Source organism: Belonocnema kinseyi, chromosome 9 (genome assembly GCF_010883055.1).
Source record: "Belonocnema kinseyi isolate 2016_QV_RU_SX_M_011 chromosome 9, B_treatae_v1, whole genome shotgun sequence".
Taxonomy (NCBI): Eukaryota; Metazoa; Arthropoda; class Insecta; order Hymenoptera; family Cynipidae; genus Belonocnema; species Belonocnema kinseyi.
In genome coordinates, this window is record NC_046665.1 from 101,376,302 (window position 1) to 101,393,749 (window position 17,448).

Below are 17,448 nucleotides of genomic sequence, written 5' to 3' on the forward strand. Positions count from 1 at the left end.
AAAGTAGTTGAATTTTAAACCAAAAAATGTAATAGTTTATAATTAAACTAAAAAATATTTTTATTTCAAATAAAAAAAACATTTATTTAACTAAAAAATACCAATTTTTAACATATATGCTTGAATCCTCAACTTAAACAGCTAAGTTTCAACCAAATAGTTAAATTTTCAACAGAAAAAATTATTTTCTACAAAAAAAATTGAAATAATTTGGACCTTTATGCATAACAGCATAAACTATTAACCAATCAGTTTAATTTTTGACCGAAAAGATTAATTTTCTACTAAAAGAGATGCATTTTTAAAGTAAAAAAGATCAATTTGGAACCAATTACTAAAAATTATTTTCAACCAAAAATATACGAATTTTCTACTAAATTGTTGAACTTTGCAGTCAAAAAGACGAGTTTTTTTTTTACAAAAACAGTTGAATTTTTAACCAAATTGTTTAGTTTTCAGTTAAAAATATTAACTTTTGACAACCAAAAATTAATTTTGAAGAAATTAGTTGAATTTTAAACGAAAAATGTGATAGTTAATATTGCAACTAAAAAATATTTTTATTTTAAATCAAAAACAGTTGAATTTATTAAACAAAAATTTCAACTTAAAGACTGGAAAATTTTCAACCAAATAATTATATTTCAAAAAATAAAATTATTTTCTGCGACAAAAGAATAAGTTTGAGCACAATGCATAAACTATCAACCAAGCAGTTCAATTTTCAACTGAGAAGATTCATTTTCTACCAAAACAGGTGAATTTTTAAACTAAAAAACATCAATTTGGATCCAATTACTAAACATTATTTTCCACTAAAAATGTACGAATTTTTTACTAAATTGTTGAATGTTCTAGTGAATAATACAAATTTTCAACAAAAAAATTGAATTTCGAATCAAATTGTTCAGTTTACATTAAAAAAGATTAACTTTCGAGCGAAAAAAGAAAAGTAAAACGAATTTTTAAAAATGTAGTTAAACTTTAAACAAAAAAAAAACATATCTATTTAACGAAGTAATACGAATTTTCGACATATAAACTTGAGTCTTCAACTTAAACAGCTTAATTTTCAACCAAACAGTTAAATTTTTAACCAAATAAATTATTTTATATTTTTAAATTAAAAAAGATCAATTTTTAACCAATTACTCAAAATTATTTTAAACCAAAAATATACGAATTTTCTACTAACTTTTTGAATTTTCGAATGAAAAAGACGAGTTTTTACAAAAAAGTTGATTTTTTAACCAAACTTTTTGGATTTCAGTTAAAAGGTTAACATTCAATAAAACAAAAACAAGTTTTCAACAAAGTAGTTTAATTTTAAACAAAAATTTTAATAGTTAATATTTTAACAAAATTATTTTTATTTTAAATTAAAAGCAGCTGAATTCAATAAAAAAAATTTTCAACATAAAAACTGGAAAATTTTCCACCAAAAGAGATGAATTTTTAAAGCAAAAAATATCAATTTTGAACCCATTACTAAAAATTATTTTCAACCAAAAATATACGAATTTTCTACTAAATTTTTTAATTTTCCAGTCAAAAAGGCGTTTTTTACAAAAACAGTTAGATTTTCAATCAAATTGTTTAGTTTTAATTTAAAAAGATTTACTTTGACAACAACAAAAAAAAACAAATTTCAACAAAGTACAGTTGGATTTTAAACAACAATTTTCATAGTTAATATTTTAACTAAAAATTATTTTTATTTTAAATCAAAAGCAATTGAATTTATTAAACAAAAATTTCAACATAAAAACTAGACAATTTTTAACCAAAAAGTTACATTTCAAACAAACAAATTATTTTGAGCGCAATGCATTAACTATTAACCAAGCAGTTCAATTTTTAATCGAGACACTTTTATACTAAATTTCAACGGGATACACTCGTTCCTACACAATTTTATTCTACACACAATATATTGTACAAAAGATTACTGATCATATTTTTCCTGCACAAAACTTTATCTACTCAAAATATTCCCTGCACATAATTTAATACTGTTGTATTTTTCCTATACAAAACATTCTTCATAAAATTTTCCCTGCACAGAATTTAATATTGTTAAATACTTTTATTTTTTCCTGCACAAAATATTTTCCACACAAAAGATTTCCTACACAGAATTTAATACTGTTATATTTTTCATACATAAAATTTTCTCTACACAAAATCTTCCCTGCACATAATTTAATATTGTTAAATACTTTTATTTTTTTCCTACACAAAATATTTCATACACAGAATTTCATATTATTATATTTTTCATACACAAAAACTTTTTCTACACAAAATTTTTCCTGCACAGAATTTAATATTGTTAAATACTTATATTTTTTTCTTGCACAACATATTTTCTACGCAAACCATTTTCTACACAAAATAATTCCTACAAAGAATTTTAATACGGTTATATTTTTCATATACAAAACTTTTTCCACACAACATTTTTCCTACATAAAATTTTTCTACATAGAAGATTTCCTACACATGATTTTAAATTGTTCAATACTATTATTTTTTTCTTACACAACATATTTTCTACACAAAATATTTCCTACACAGCATTTACTACTGTTATATTTTTCATACACAAAACTTTTTCTACACAAAATTTTTCCTGCACACAATTCAATATTGTTAAATACTTTTACTTTTTCCTACACAAAATATTTTCTACGCGAAACATTTTCTACACAAAATATTTCCTACAAAGAATTTTAATACGGTTATATTTTTCATATACAAAACTTTTTCCACACAACATTTTTCCTACATAAAATTTTTCTACATAGAAGATTTCCTACACATGATTTTAAATTGTTCAATACTATTATTTTTTTCCTACACAAAATATTTTCTACACAAAATATTTCATACACAGAATTTAATACTGTTATATTTTTCATACACAAAACTTTATCCACACAAAATTTTTCCTGCGTAGAATTTAATATTGTTAAATACTTTTATTTTTTTCCTACACAAAATATTTTCTACACAAAATATTTCGTACACAGAATTTAATAATGTTATATTTTTCATACATAAAACTGTTTCTACACAAAATTTTTCCTGCACAGAATTTAATATTGTTAAATACTTTTATGTTTTTCCTACGCAAAATTTTTCATACACAGAATTTAATACTGTTATTGTTTTTATGTACAAAACTTTTTCTACACAAAATTTTTCCTGCACAGAATTTAATATTGGTAAAAAATTGTTCTTTTATTCCTACACAAAATATTTTCTACACAAAATGTTTCATACACAGAATTTAATACTGTTATATTTTTCATATACAAAACTTTTTTTACACAAAATTTTTCCTGCGTAGAATTTAATATTGTTAAATACTTTTATTTTTTTCCTACACAAAATATTTTCTGCACAAAATATTTCGTACACAGAATTTAATAGTGTTATATTTTTCATACATAAAACTGTTTCTACACAAAATTTTTCCTGCACAGAATTTAATATTGTTAAATACTTTTATGTTTTTCCTGCACAAAATATTTCATACACAGAATTTAATACTGTTATATTTTTCATACCAAAACTTTTTCCACACAAAATATTTCCTACACAAAATTGTTTCTACACAAAATATTTCATACACAGAATTTAATACTGTTATATTTTTTATGCACAAAACTTTTTCTACACAAAATTTTTCCTGCACAGTATTTAATGCTGTTATATTTTTCATACACAAAACTTTTTCTGCACAAAATTTTTCCTGCACAGAATTTAATATTGTTCAATACTTTTATTTTTTTCCTACACAAAATATTTTCTACACAAAATATTTCATACACAGAATTTAATACTGTTATATTTTTTATGCACAAAACTTTTTCTACACAAAATTTTTCCTGCACAGAATTTAATATTGGTAAAAAATTGTTCTTTTTTCCTACACAAAATATTTTCTGCACAAAATATTTCGTACACAGAATTTAATACTGTTAGATTTTTCATACACAAAACTTTTTCCACACAAAATATTTCCTACACAAAATTTTTTCTACATAAAAGATTTCCTACACATAATTTGACATTGTTTAATAGTATTATTTTTTCCTACACAAAATATTTTCCACACAGAATTAAATAGTAATAACATTTTATTTTAATCCTTCAAGAAATGAATTAAAAAAAAATTATTGATCAGTTATTACCTTAGTATTTATTAAATTAGTTGAATGCTTACAAATTATTATTACAAAATTATTATTACAAAACAGTTGAATTTCCAACGAAATTGTTTAGTTATCAGTTAAAAAGATTAAATCTTTACAAAGAAAAAACAAATTTTCAACAGAGTAGTTGCATTTTAAACAAAACGTGTAATAGTTAATATTTCGACTAAAAAATATTCTGATTTCAAATAAAAAACAGTTGCATTTTTAACTAAAAAAACTTATTTTCTACGAAACAAATTTTGAAGCAACAAGATAAATTTGCTGCAACCAAGTAGTGACAGTTTTAACTAGAAAAGATAATTTTTCTAACAAAAATGATGTAGTTAAATTTCCAGTTGAAAAAATTAATTAAAATTTTTGAGCAAGTGATTGCAATAAAAAATATGTATTATCAAAAAAATAGTTTAATCCCTAAATTAAACATATTAGACTTCAGCCAAACCGTTGCATTTTAGACCAAATAGCTTAACTTTTGATAAAGAGGATTATTTAGAAAAAAATAAAATAATTTTCAAAAAATAGTTGAATTTTCAACTAAAAAAGATAAGGTTTCGAGAAAAATGGAATAGTTAAATTTTGAAGAAAAAAAAACAATTTTTCCATGAAATAGTTAAATTTTCTAACAAAGAAATTAATTTGTAACTAAAATGAAGAATATTTAAATAAAAAAATAAATTTTTAATACAGTAACATTTCGTTTTTTATTTCAATTCTAAATATGATTTTTAAGTGTTTTATTGACAGTGCTAAAATATAAAAATACAAAATAAATAAATAATGTTTGTAGATATATTATTTGAAATATCTTAGTTGGTTGAAAAAGGTTTTTTTTCGAGAAATAAGGAAGCCAAATATTACAACTTTTCGCCAAGGAAATTTATACGCATTTCAGTTCAAAAAACTTAAATTTAGTATTTTATAAGTACTTTATATTTGCAGCTGCAAGAAGACCTGGAGAATTACATGAGAGTAAAACTGGATCCTACTGCTAGGGTGAGACTGAAAAAAGGAATACTACCTCACTTGTTTGATTGTCAAGCAAATAGGCCTCTTCCATTTAAGAAGCCTAGGAAATCAAGAAGAAAAAAATTATCAAAGGTATGTTTGAGTAATAAAAGAAATCGACACTGAAGTGAATGAAAATCCCAAAGCAAAACTGCAATCAAAATGGATAGCAACAAAATAATTTATGTTTATTTATAAAAACACTTGAGTTTTCATGATTTTGAAGATCAGTAGTTCAGTTTTAAATTATAAATATTCTAAATTGAAGAAAATTCTAATGTAAATTATCTAAATGATAGAATTTTTTATTGTAAAACTTAAATCTTGCATAATTGTTAATTATAAATTTAAAATATTAAATACTCTTAAATTTTAAGTTAAACCATTTTTTTTAAATTTACAATTGAACATTTTTCGATTTTAAAAGTGGTATGAATCAAAATTCTTCAGTTGGGATGATTTCGAAGATCAGTCGTACAATTATAAATTATAAATATTCCAAATCTAAGAACTTTCCAATATAAATGATCAAAAAAATAGAATTTTAAATTGCAAAATTTAATCTTGTATAATTGTTAATTATAAATTAAAAATAATATATTAAAACTCTTCAACTTTAATTATTCACAATTTTAAGTTTTATGTCATTTTTTAAATACTTACAATTAAAAATTCTTTTATTTTAGACTTGTTAAAGATTTTAAATTGAAAATTCTTCGATTTTCAAATTGTATGAATGAAAGTTCTGCAATTGTGATAATTTTGAAGTTGAGCCATACAATTTTAAAATCTAAATATTCCAAATCTAAGAAGTTTTTAATATTGATAATCAAAACAATATAATTTTTAGTTGCAAAATTTAGTCTTGGATAATTTTTAATTATAAAATTGATAATTCTTCAATTTTAAAATTTTATAAATAAAAATTCTTCAATTGTGATGATTTTGAAGATCAGTCGTGCAAATTAAAATTTTAAATATTCCAAATCTAAGAAATTTCTAATATAATGGATCAAAATAATAGAATTTTTAATTGCAAAACTTAATCTTGCATAATTGTTCAATCTAAATTTAAAATATTAAGAACTCTTTAATGTTAATCATTCACAATTTTAAGTTATACCATTTTTTAATGATTAAGAATTAAAAATTCTCCGATTTTATCTGGTTTTTCAGTTTGAAATTCTTCGATTTTAAAAGTGTATAAATGAAAATTCTTCAATTGTGATGATTTTGAAGAACATTAGACCAGCTTTAAATTCTAAATATCCCAAATTTAAGAAATTTCTGATGTAAATGATCAAAATAATAGAATTTTGATTCTTAAAATTTAATCTTGCATAATTGTTATGTAATTCTAAATTTAAAATTTTAAAAACTCTTTAATTTTTATTATTCACAATTTATCATTTATCATTTTAAGTTATGCTTATGAAGATTAGCGGTCCATTTTTAAATTTTAAATATTTCAAATTTAGGAAATTTATAATGTAAATGATCAAAATAATAGAATTTTTAATTGCAAAACTTAATTTTGGATTATTGTTAATTCAAAATTTTAAATATAAAAAACTTCAATTTGATTTATTCACAATTTTAAGTTATATTTTTAATATAAAAATATTTTTAGCTTAATTATAAACTATTACATTTTTTGTTGAAATTCAACTACTTGTTTGAAAATTAATTTTTGTTGTTATCAAAAGTTAATCTTTTTAACTGAAAACTAAACAGTTTGGTTCAAAATTCAACTGTTTTATAAAAACTCGTCGTTTTGACTGGAAAATTCAACAATTTAGTAGAAAATTCGTATATTTTTGGTTGAAAATAATTTTGAGTAATTGGTTAAAAATTGATGTTTCTTAGTTTAAAAATATTAAATAATTTTTTTGGTTAAAAATGTAATTGTTTGTTTGAAAAATAATCTGTTTAAGTTAAGAACTCAAATTTATATGTAGAAAATTGGTATTTTTCGTTAAATAGATACGTTTTTTATTCGAAATAAAAATATTTTTTGGGTAGCTTATTAACTATTACACTTTTTGTTTAAAATTCAACTACATTTTTTAAAATTCGTTTTACTTTTCTTTTTTTTTGTCGAAAGTTAATATTTTTTAATGTAAACTAAGCAATTTGGTTCGAAATTCAACTGTTTGGTACAAAACTCGCCTTTTTTGGCTGGAAAATTTAAGATTTTAGTAGAGAATTCGTATTTTTTTGTTGAAAATTAATTTTTATTAATGGGTTCAAAATTGATGTTTTTTACTTTAAAAATTCATCTTTTTTGGTAGAAAATGAATTTTCTCAGTTGAAGATTGAACTGCTTGGTTGATAGTTTATGCATTGTGTACAAAATTATTTTTTTGGTGCAGAAAATAATTTTGTTATTCAAAATGGAACTTCTTGTTTTAAAATTAATCTTTTTTAAGTTGAGGATTCAAGTTTTTATGTTGAAAATTGGTCGTTTTTGGTTAAATTCATATGTTTTTCATTTATAATAAAAACATTTTTTAGTTGAAATATTAAATGTTACATTTTTCGTTGAAAATTCATCTTTATAGGTAGACAATTCAACTACTTTATTAAAAATTAATTTTTTGTTTGTGAAAAATTCATTTTTTTTAACTCAAAACTTAACAATTTCGTTAAAAATGACGTTCTTTTATTGAATTAATATTTTCGGGTTGAAAATTCAACTTTTTTTTTGTAAAAAACTCATCTTTTTGGCTGGAAAATTCATCAGTTTAGTTGAAAATGCGATTGTTTAGTAGAAAATTCGTTTTTTTTTTTTGTTAAAAAAGAGTTCTTGTAATAAAAATGTAAGCATTTAATTTTAGGTTAAAAATTGATATTTTTTAGTTTAAAGATTCAACTCTGGATGAAAATTTGTGTAATATATTAAAAATTCGTCTATTTTAGTAGAAAATTAATCTTTTTTTTAATTCAACTATTTGGTTAAAAATTTATGACTTTTGTTGAAAATATAAAAAAAACTCGATTTCGCATTTAAATAATTAAAATACAATTTTTTAAATTGTAAAACTTGACGATTGCAAAATTTTTTAATAAATCGTTAAATTAAAAGTCTAGTTTTGAATTCTTAATTTTTAAAAATTGAAGAAATAACGAATGTAAATCATCAAATTTTTTAAATTTTTAATTCTAAAACTTAAAACTTGAATAATTTTTTATTGTAAATTTTCAAAATTAAAAATATTAATTTCAATGATTTGCAATTTAATCTTTCAAAATTTTAAAGATTTTCAATTGAAGATTCGTCAATATTATTTTAAGGTTTCGGAATTTCTAATTCTTCAATTTTACAGGTTTATAAAAAAAATAAAGAACTTCGTTCTAAAAATTTGAAATTTTAGATGGTTTTAAAGATCAAAAGTCAATTTTTCAATTCTAAATCTTCCAAGCTGAAGAAATTTCGAAAGTAAATCATTAAAATTATAGCTTTTTAACTGTAAAAATTAAAAGTCACATAATTTTCAATTTTCAAATTTAAAAATACTTCAATTTTAAAAAAGTACAATTCAAGTTTCTAAAATTTTGAAGAAATACAATTGAAAATTCTCGAATTTTGAAAATATAGGATTGCAAATTATTCAGTTTCAAGATTTATGTTATAAAGTTATGTAATTTTAAACTTTTTTTAAGTTTCAATTTGGAATATTTACAATTGAAAATTCTCCAATTTTACTGGTTTATCAATAATAATTCTAAAATTTAGATGATATTGAAGGTCAAAAGTCTAGTTTTCAATCCTAAATCTTCCAAGTTAAAGAAATTTTGCATCTAAATCATCAAAATTACAAAATTTTACATAGCGAAACTGAATTCTTGCATAATTTTTAAATTATTGTTAATTCCCAAAATTACAGACTTTTTAATTTTGATAATTTTCAATTTAAAGCTCTACAATTTTACAAATTTACAATTCAGAATTCTTCAACTTTATCGATTGGCAGTTTGAAATTCTTCAATGTTAATGGTTTAAACAAAATTTTATAATTATGATGATTTTGATTATTTTGAAGATCAAAGTCTAGAGTTTTTAATTCCAAATAATTAAAATTGATGATTTTTTATATGTAAATCATGAAACTTTCAGATTTTTAATTGTGAAACTCAAAAGTTGCATAATTTAAAATTGTCAATCTTTTAAATTAAAGAAATTTCTAATGACAAACATTAAAATTATAGATTTGTATAATAGTAAAACTATAAATTTACGGAATTTTTAATTTTCAAAATAAAAAAATCTTCAATTTACCAAATTTATATTTTTGAACAGTTACAATTGAAAATTTGGAAATATAGGATTGCGAATTATTCAATTTCTATGGTTTATATTTCAGAGTTATGTAATTTTGAACGTTTTTTTATAGTTTAATTTTGAAGATTTAAAATTGAAAATTCTTCAATTTTACTGGTTTATAAGTGAAAATTCTAAAACTTAAAAGATTTCGAAGATCAAAAGTTATTTTTTCAGTTATAAATCTTCGAAATTTAAGAAATTTCGAAACTTAATCGTTAAAATTTACAAAATTAAAAATTGTAAAACTTATATTTTGCATCATTTTAAATGGTTAATTTCCAAAATTGAAAACTTTTTAATTATAATGATTTTCAATTTAAAATTCTAAAATTTTGAAGATCTAGTATTTAAAATTCTTCAATTTTAACGATTTGCAGTTCGAAATTCTTCAATGTTAAACGCGTATAAATAAAAATTCTTAAAATTCTGATGATATCGATTGTTTTCAAGATCAAAGTCTAGATTTTCAATCCTAAATCATCGAAATTCATGAAATTTGGATTGAAAAATTTCCAATTCAAATTTCTGCAGTCTTAAAGAGTTACAATTGAAAATTCTTGAATTTTGAAAATATAGGATTTCAAACTATACAATGTCCAAAATTTATGTTTTAAAGTTAGGTAATTTTAAACGTTTTTTTTTCGTTTTTTGTTTTTGTTTTGTTATATATAGCTCCATTTCGAAGAATATTCTGTTATATATGCTAATAATTTTTTATAACAATATTATATTCATATTTCATATTTTAAAATTATTTACAAATTTAAAATTAAATTAAATTTTAATAATTTTTTAATTGGTTTATTCAATATTATAGAAATCATGATTTATAGTTTATATTAAAATTTAATTTTGTTAAATAATATAAAAGATTATTAAATTACTAGATATACTGTGAAATCATTAAATTTGATAGTATTATGATATAAATGATAATTTATAAATAATAGTTTATCAATTATAAAACATAGAGTTATCATAAACTAAATTAGAATTAAATAAATTTATCAATTCAATGTTTGAATTATATTAATTAATGGCAAAAATAACTTATTATTTTTTTATTGAAATTAAATAATATCGAATTTTTTAAATGTAATCTAATCAAAATTTATTTATTATTTAATTTTGGAGCTATATTAATTATGAATTTTACATAATTGACTCAATAAAAAACTCTTGTTTTTACCTTTTATTTATAATATTTTCATGATTTTTATATTGGAAAATTATGAAGCTTAATAATATAATGTCATTATTTATTAAAATGTTATTCAAACATAAAGTCATCATAAACTAATTTAGAATTAAATAAATTTATTATTTCAAAGTTGTAATAATATTAATCATTTAATGGCAAAAATAACTTATTATTTTTATATTAAAATTGAATAATATCGAAATTTTATTTTAATGTAGTCAAAATGTACATACTATTTAATATTGGAGCTATATTAATTCTAAATTTTACGTAATTGAGTCATTAACCATATTTTTTTACGTTTTAGTTATAATAATATTTTCGTGATTTTTATATTTTGCAAGTTATAAAACACGCCGTTCTTTTCCCATTAACAATTATTTGAACATTCCATTCATTTTCATATTTAAAACTGATAATCTGATCGAAATGCGATTTTTCAGATTATAGATATTAATTTTTAATGATTTCACACAAAAATTTAACAAATTTAACAAATTAGGCAAATGATAAAAATGATTACAACAGTAAGTGCGCGCGGGCGCGCACACATAATATTCTAGTATGATAAAAAAAAAATTTATTCACACATTTAAAATTCCCACGAATATTGTTAAATAATGGCTTTAGATGATAAAAAATGATATCTTAATATATTTTCAAGTTTAAAAAAATAAACTAAAATTATAAATTGTAAATAAATTTAATTAATTTTAATAAATTCATTTGAAAATTGCTTTTCGGCATAACTATTTTCATGAAATTCAGCTTAAGATTTAGGGCGACAAGAGATTTTTCATTATACTTGTTTTTAAATTAAACATGAACTAAAGGATCTTATTCTGAATAAGAAATCGCAACATAGAAACCATTTCATTTTAAATGATTAAATTATGTCTTTTAGAGAATAATTTAATGAAGATATAAATTATTGTACAGTTTTGGCTTACGGTAATGTAATAAATAGAATCAAGCTTATCGGGGGTGAAATTTTATACATTTTTTTAATTTTGCTACCAAACAGACAATAAGACTTTGGGAAAATTCAAAATTATTCAGATTCTATTTTAAAAGGTTAATTTAAAGTTTTGAAGGTTTTAAAATATGTCGAAAGAAAATCTGAAAGATTTTAAAACCATTTTTAGAATTAATTTTTTTTTATTTGTAGAAGTTTCAGTAGTTTTGAAAACAATCGAAAATAATTAAAATCTTCAGAAGATTCTGAAAAATTTAAAACGAAATGTACATTTTTGATGATTCAGAACAAAAAATGAGAAGCCTTTTAAGAATTTTTAAAGATTTTAGGGGAACAATAAAACTGTCTCAAGATTTCTTGTGAAATTTTTAATGATTTCTTTATTTTGAAGAAAGGATTCTAAACGAAAATCGAATCAAAATTACAAAAAATTCTATTATGCTTAATAAATGTTTTCAACTATTCAAACAATTCCATTTTTTTTAAACTTATGAAAAATTCCATTTTTTCAATGTAGATTGCTCAAGATTTTGAAGCAGAAAGCTGGATTAAAATTACGAAAGGTTTCAAGAGAATGAAAATGTTTTCTTTAGATTCCCAGAAAAATGTTAAATGATTTTTATCGTGAAAAATTAACTTTAGGATAATGTTATAAAAGATTTTAAGGTATTTCCAAAAAAATTTCGAAAAATAATCTGGGTGTCTTGAAGGAAAATTTTTTTGTCTTTAAAAAATGTTAAGAAAAATTCAAAAAATGTTAAGACACTTAGAGCGTTCAGATATATTAAAAAAGATTTTTTTTAATGTTTAATTTAATAATTATAAAAATTTGAAGAAAAATGTAGATTTATTACAATTTTGTAAAAAAGAAGTTTTTTTATGGATTTGGAAAGGTTTCTAGAAAATCAAATCAAAATTTTGCGTTTGTGACTCAAAACAATATTTTAAAAGGTATTTTTAATGTTAAATTATTATTTATAAATAATCATATCAGTTAATATTAATATAATTATTCACTTTAATCAAGACAATAAATAATAATATCAACATTTAAATAGAGATGACAGAACTTCTATTTGAACTGCCCGCCAAAAAGTAAACAGAATTTTCGCATAAAACTCGAGCAACTTAAATTTTTTCATCATAAATTTTGATTTGAAAAATATAAGAAGCTTTCTTGAATAGCATATTGCAGAAGAAAATTTGATAAAATATTTTTTATTATATAAAAATTGAATTTTTACGTTTTTTCCCCATGCATTTGAATGAATCTCGGCTCAATGAACAATCAGCGCCACCGTGGCCGCGGTCAACTCTCACGTCACTTCTAAAGTATTGGCTGGTGTGATATGTGACAGAATGCAAAAGTTGGGAACTAAATTCTATCGCGCATAACTAAGATGACGGATTAGCGGGAGAATTCAAATTAGTTCACGAATATACGTGATGTTACTAGGGTGGAATGAAGTTATATAAATGTTACAAGATGACAATATATGTCAAAACAATACCTCTCTCTGTCTTAGGGTTAAAATAATAATTATACGTAGAATAAACGCAACTTCAGGTCATCGCTATTTTAGTACCAAATATGAGTCATAGTCAAGTATCTTTATGATATTAAGGCGCAATAAGACAAATGTAAAACGCAATAGCTAAGGACTTTGGACTTACGAATGTTTATATTTCAATCTTATAATGAGTCACATTATGACTCATTTCCTGTAGGCAGAGTGAAATGACCTACTTTACTATTGGATAAACGATCGGAAAATGCCATGACGTCAGCATTTCCATTGGTTTTAACCAAAAAGAGAGGGAAACCCCACCCAAAACGAAGGTAATAAGTTCGCTTGCACAGCGGGAAAACGGCAGATTTTTTGTATCTCGGATCGGCAATTTTTACCTTAAACCTGCGAAAATTAACTTAAAAATATAAATTAAATCTATTCTGAGACTATGTAATAAAAATCAAATCTCAAATAGAAAGCTCAAATTACTTAAAAGCGAAGCGCGTCGTCGCGATCGGCTCTCGCCGAATATTATAAACAAATAATGAATATGTAAATCAGAAATTGTGTAATAACCAACTCAATTGTTTGTTAGTTAAATATTTATATTTGTACATAGTGTATAACAATGGAACATTAATAACTTCAATATGCTAATAATATAATTTGAAGTGATAAATTAAATTGAGTTTGATTTCAAAACCTTAGTGTTCTCCCGGTTATGATTTTAATCATACAACGGCAACAACGAATCAGCGTCCGACTACAGTAGAATTAAAATTCTACTACAGCGCCAGTGACGTAACAAATTGGTGACAGCGGTGGGATCTCGTGCACCGAGGGAACATTTAAATTTGAAAGTGATAATTAGTGCCAGATAAACACTGAAGACTAAATGAGTTCATTTTTTCCTCCTATTATAGTGGAACAGTGTAAAGACAAAAGTGAACATTACTTTTAAAACTATTTCAGTCACTTAAAAGATTATTAGTAAGAAACTGTATTTTAAAATGATTGATCCATATCCCTTGTTGATGACATTGGTTGACCTCCTTTCGGATCCAGACTATGAACCTTTACAACTATGTCGTATCTATGATGATGGCGAAGGCTGGATTTGTATTGAAGTTTATCTGCGAGAAGGTTACTATAAATTCTGCGTTGCTCCAGAGCATGTTCCTACTAGTTTTCTGCAATTACAATAAAAATAAAGTGCATATCTGAAAGACCGAACAGTATTAAAGACACATAATTCTCAAAAATTCAATATAAAATATTTCAAGCGACAATCTTATACCAGGGTTTTGGGTGGTTTTTCTCCCGGTAGCTAGGATGTTTTCAATAGCATCGAGATTGTAAACGATTGAATAGAGCCACCAGCTATTCCTCGTCAATCGCAGGCTTGAAGAATTCTGAGAATTTTATTAAGTTGTGAAATGAACGTAGAAATAAATATTTGAAGCAGACAACTAGCCTGGTACAGAAGAGGATTACTGAGCCGAGAGTCCTAACATTGAGGAGATCTACAAATTTCATGGTTTTTAAGAACAGAAGACTGCTTTCCGGATTAAGAAGAAATTGGATTATCAGTTATTTATCAAGAATCTCCGTTGGATGAACAGGTTGTGAAGCGATAGGAATTAGTAAGCAAAAATGACAAAATTAAGCTAATTGTAAGTCCAAGTAAGTCCGATTATTTTAAAATGCCACGTTTTGCGAAGCGATCTGGGCTTAGAAGCGCAAGGGGGGTACAAAATCCTACTAGAAATATGAAAAATGAAACAGAAATTCTAAGAAGTAGATTAAGTGATGATAATGTAATTAATAGGAATAATTCTAACGAAACACTGATTGAGCCTCATCCCAGTGTTAGTAGTATTAATAATGGTAGTAATGGTACTAGAACTGTTTCAAAGGATCCTTATGAATCCAATGAACAGTTGGGAATTGTTCCAGATGAGGGAGAAGTAGCACAAAATAATCCTACAATTTTAGGACCAATAAGGGCGCAGGCCATTTTGCATGTATCCAGGTTGGTAAAAGACATGGTTCCAGAGTTTGATGGTACTAATATGTCCGTGACCATTTTGTGGAACATTGTCAAGTGGCCCGAAGCATGGTAATGCTTCACGAAATTCCATAGTTGACTATGTTAATTCGAACCAGGGTAATAGGAGCTGCGCGTAAACATATTCAAAGTAGGGCAGGGATCACTCTTGAAGAAATGTTAAAAAAATTTGAGAGAATTTATATACCAAAATTAGACATCACTCAATTATCACAAGAATTAACTATGGCTGTCAAAAAACCAAACGAAAGCATAACCGACTTTGGGGCACGGATTAATCAAATATTAGATGAATTAATTAATATAACTTTGGAAAAAACTCCGGGGGTAAAAGGAAATGAAAGAATAGAAGCACATAAAGAAAGTGCGATAGCTACTTTCATGAGGGGATTAAATAGAGAGATATTCGCGATAATAAAAAGTAAAAATCCTGCTACTTTGGATGAAGCAATAGTGATGGCATCTCAGAAGAGATTCAGTTTAAAAGCTGGGATAGGGCTTATTCAGAAGAAATAGGAAAAATTAAACCTGAGGGCTTATTCAGAAGAAATAGGAAAAATTAAACCTGATTTCGATTCAGACTTTAAAATGGGATCAAATCCTCGTAAGAGGGTAGCGCACGTTAGTACTGAGGAAAATGGAAACAAAAAAAGGAATATTCAATGTTACGACTGTAAAGAAACTGGTCATTTTCGGCGTGAGTGTCCTAAACGAAAGAAATATAATGTAAACCAAGGCAAAGAGAGGGAAAATTGCACTTATTGTTTTAGGTTGAATCATGATATTAGTAAATGTCATATGAAGGCGAAGCACGATAGGGAAAGAATGCGAAGTCAAGATTTTAAGAATCAACATTTAAACTCGAAACAGGGTCATCCTACAGAGGGCAGGATGCCTCAGGAAATCAGATCCTCTGAACCCGCGTCGTTCTTAAACTCGGGGAGAATAATGGTATAGAGCCCGCCGCGGTGGTAGAATTGCAGCATTATTTTTTTCAGAAAGGGAAAGCAAAATTATTGATAGACACAGGCGCTAGTGTAAATTTGATTAAAGAAACAGCTTTGGATTCACACATAAAAATTAATCGGGAACATGTTTTGAATTTGATTGGAATCGGATCCAACATGATTCCAACACAGGGTGAAGTTAAAATGCTACTCCGAGGCGTAGAAACATCCTTTCATGTAGTTTCAAAAGCTTTTTCTATAACTGAGGATGGACTGATAAGAATAACTTTTCTTCGGAAACAGCGAGCCATTCTTAATTTTGTAGATGATAGTCTTCATCTGGTTGATGAAAATTTTCCATTGACGTGTTACTCCACAAATAAATTGCCTGCAAGGACAAAACAATTAGTAAAGTTATCAGTAAATGGACCTAATATAGTTGAGGGTTATGTAAAACGTCTTGATTATGGTCCTGGAATTTTTGCAGGGGAATCTTTGGTTAAAAGTGAAAACGGAAAAATTATAATTTTCATCATAAATTCTACTCAACAAGATGTAGAATTGACAGTACCACCGGTTGAACTTGAAGAATATACAATAATACCTCCTTTAGCAAGATCGTGTGGTAGTTTAGAAAGTGTAGAAGGGCAGAAAATTTTGGCATCTAGATTTTCCGAATTATTAAAAATTCATGACCTTAAGGATTTAAATGAGGAGGAAAAATCGAGTCTTTTTCCCATTCTGTTAGATTATTCCGCTCAATTTTATCTACCTGGAGATAAACTAAATTCAACTACGGCAATTACCCATAAAATCACTACTGTCGATAATGGACCAGTTTTCATCAAAGATTATCGTCATCCTCCTGTACACAGAGATGAGATATTAAAACAAACTAAACAGTTGCTCGAAGCAGGATTAGTTCAACCATCCGTTTCACCATATAATTCTCCTGCAATGATTGTCCCTAAAAAACCTGATCCACAAGGGGACAAAAGGTGGAGAATGGTAATAGATTACAGAGCCGTGAATTAACGAACTGTAAGCGATGCTTATCCATTGCCAAATATTGTTGAAATTTTAGATCAGTCGGGAGGAGCGAAATATTTTTCCGTAATGGATCTTGCAATGGGGTTTCATCAAATTCCTATGGATCCGAAATGCCGTCAAATAACAGATTTTACAACCCCTTA

At 24.5% G+C, this 17,448-nt stretch overlaps 1 protein-coding gene across 1 annotated transcript in view; it reads left to right on the forward strand.

Moving 5' to 3' along the window:
- Positions 1-17,448, forward strand: part of LOC117180364 — a 42,059-nt gene that overhangs the window by 2,069 nt on the left and 22,542 nt on the right. Inside the window, exon 2 of the mRNA XM_033372826.1 lies at positions 5,163-5,321. Within this exon, the coding sequence (XP_033228717.1) occupies positions 5,163-5,321 (159 nt within the window). The remainder of the gene's footprint in view (positions 1-5,162; positions 5,322-17,448) is intronic.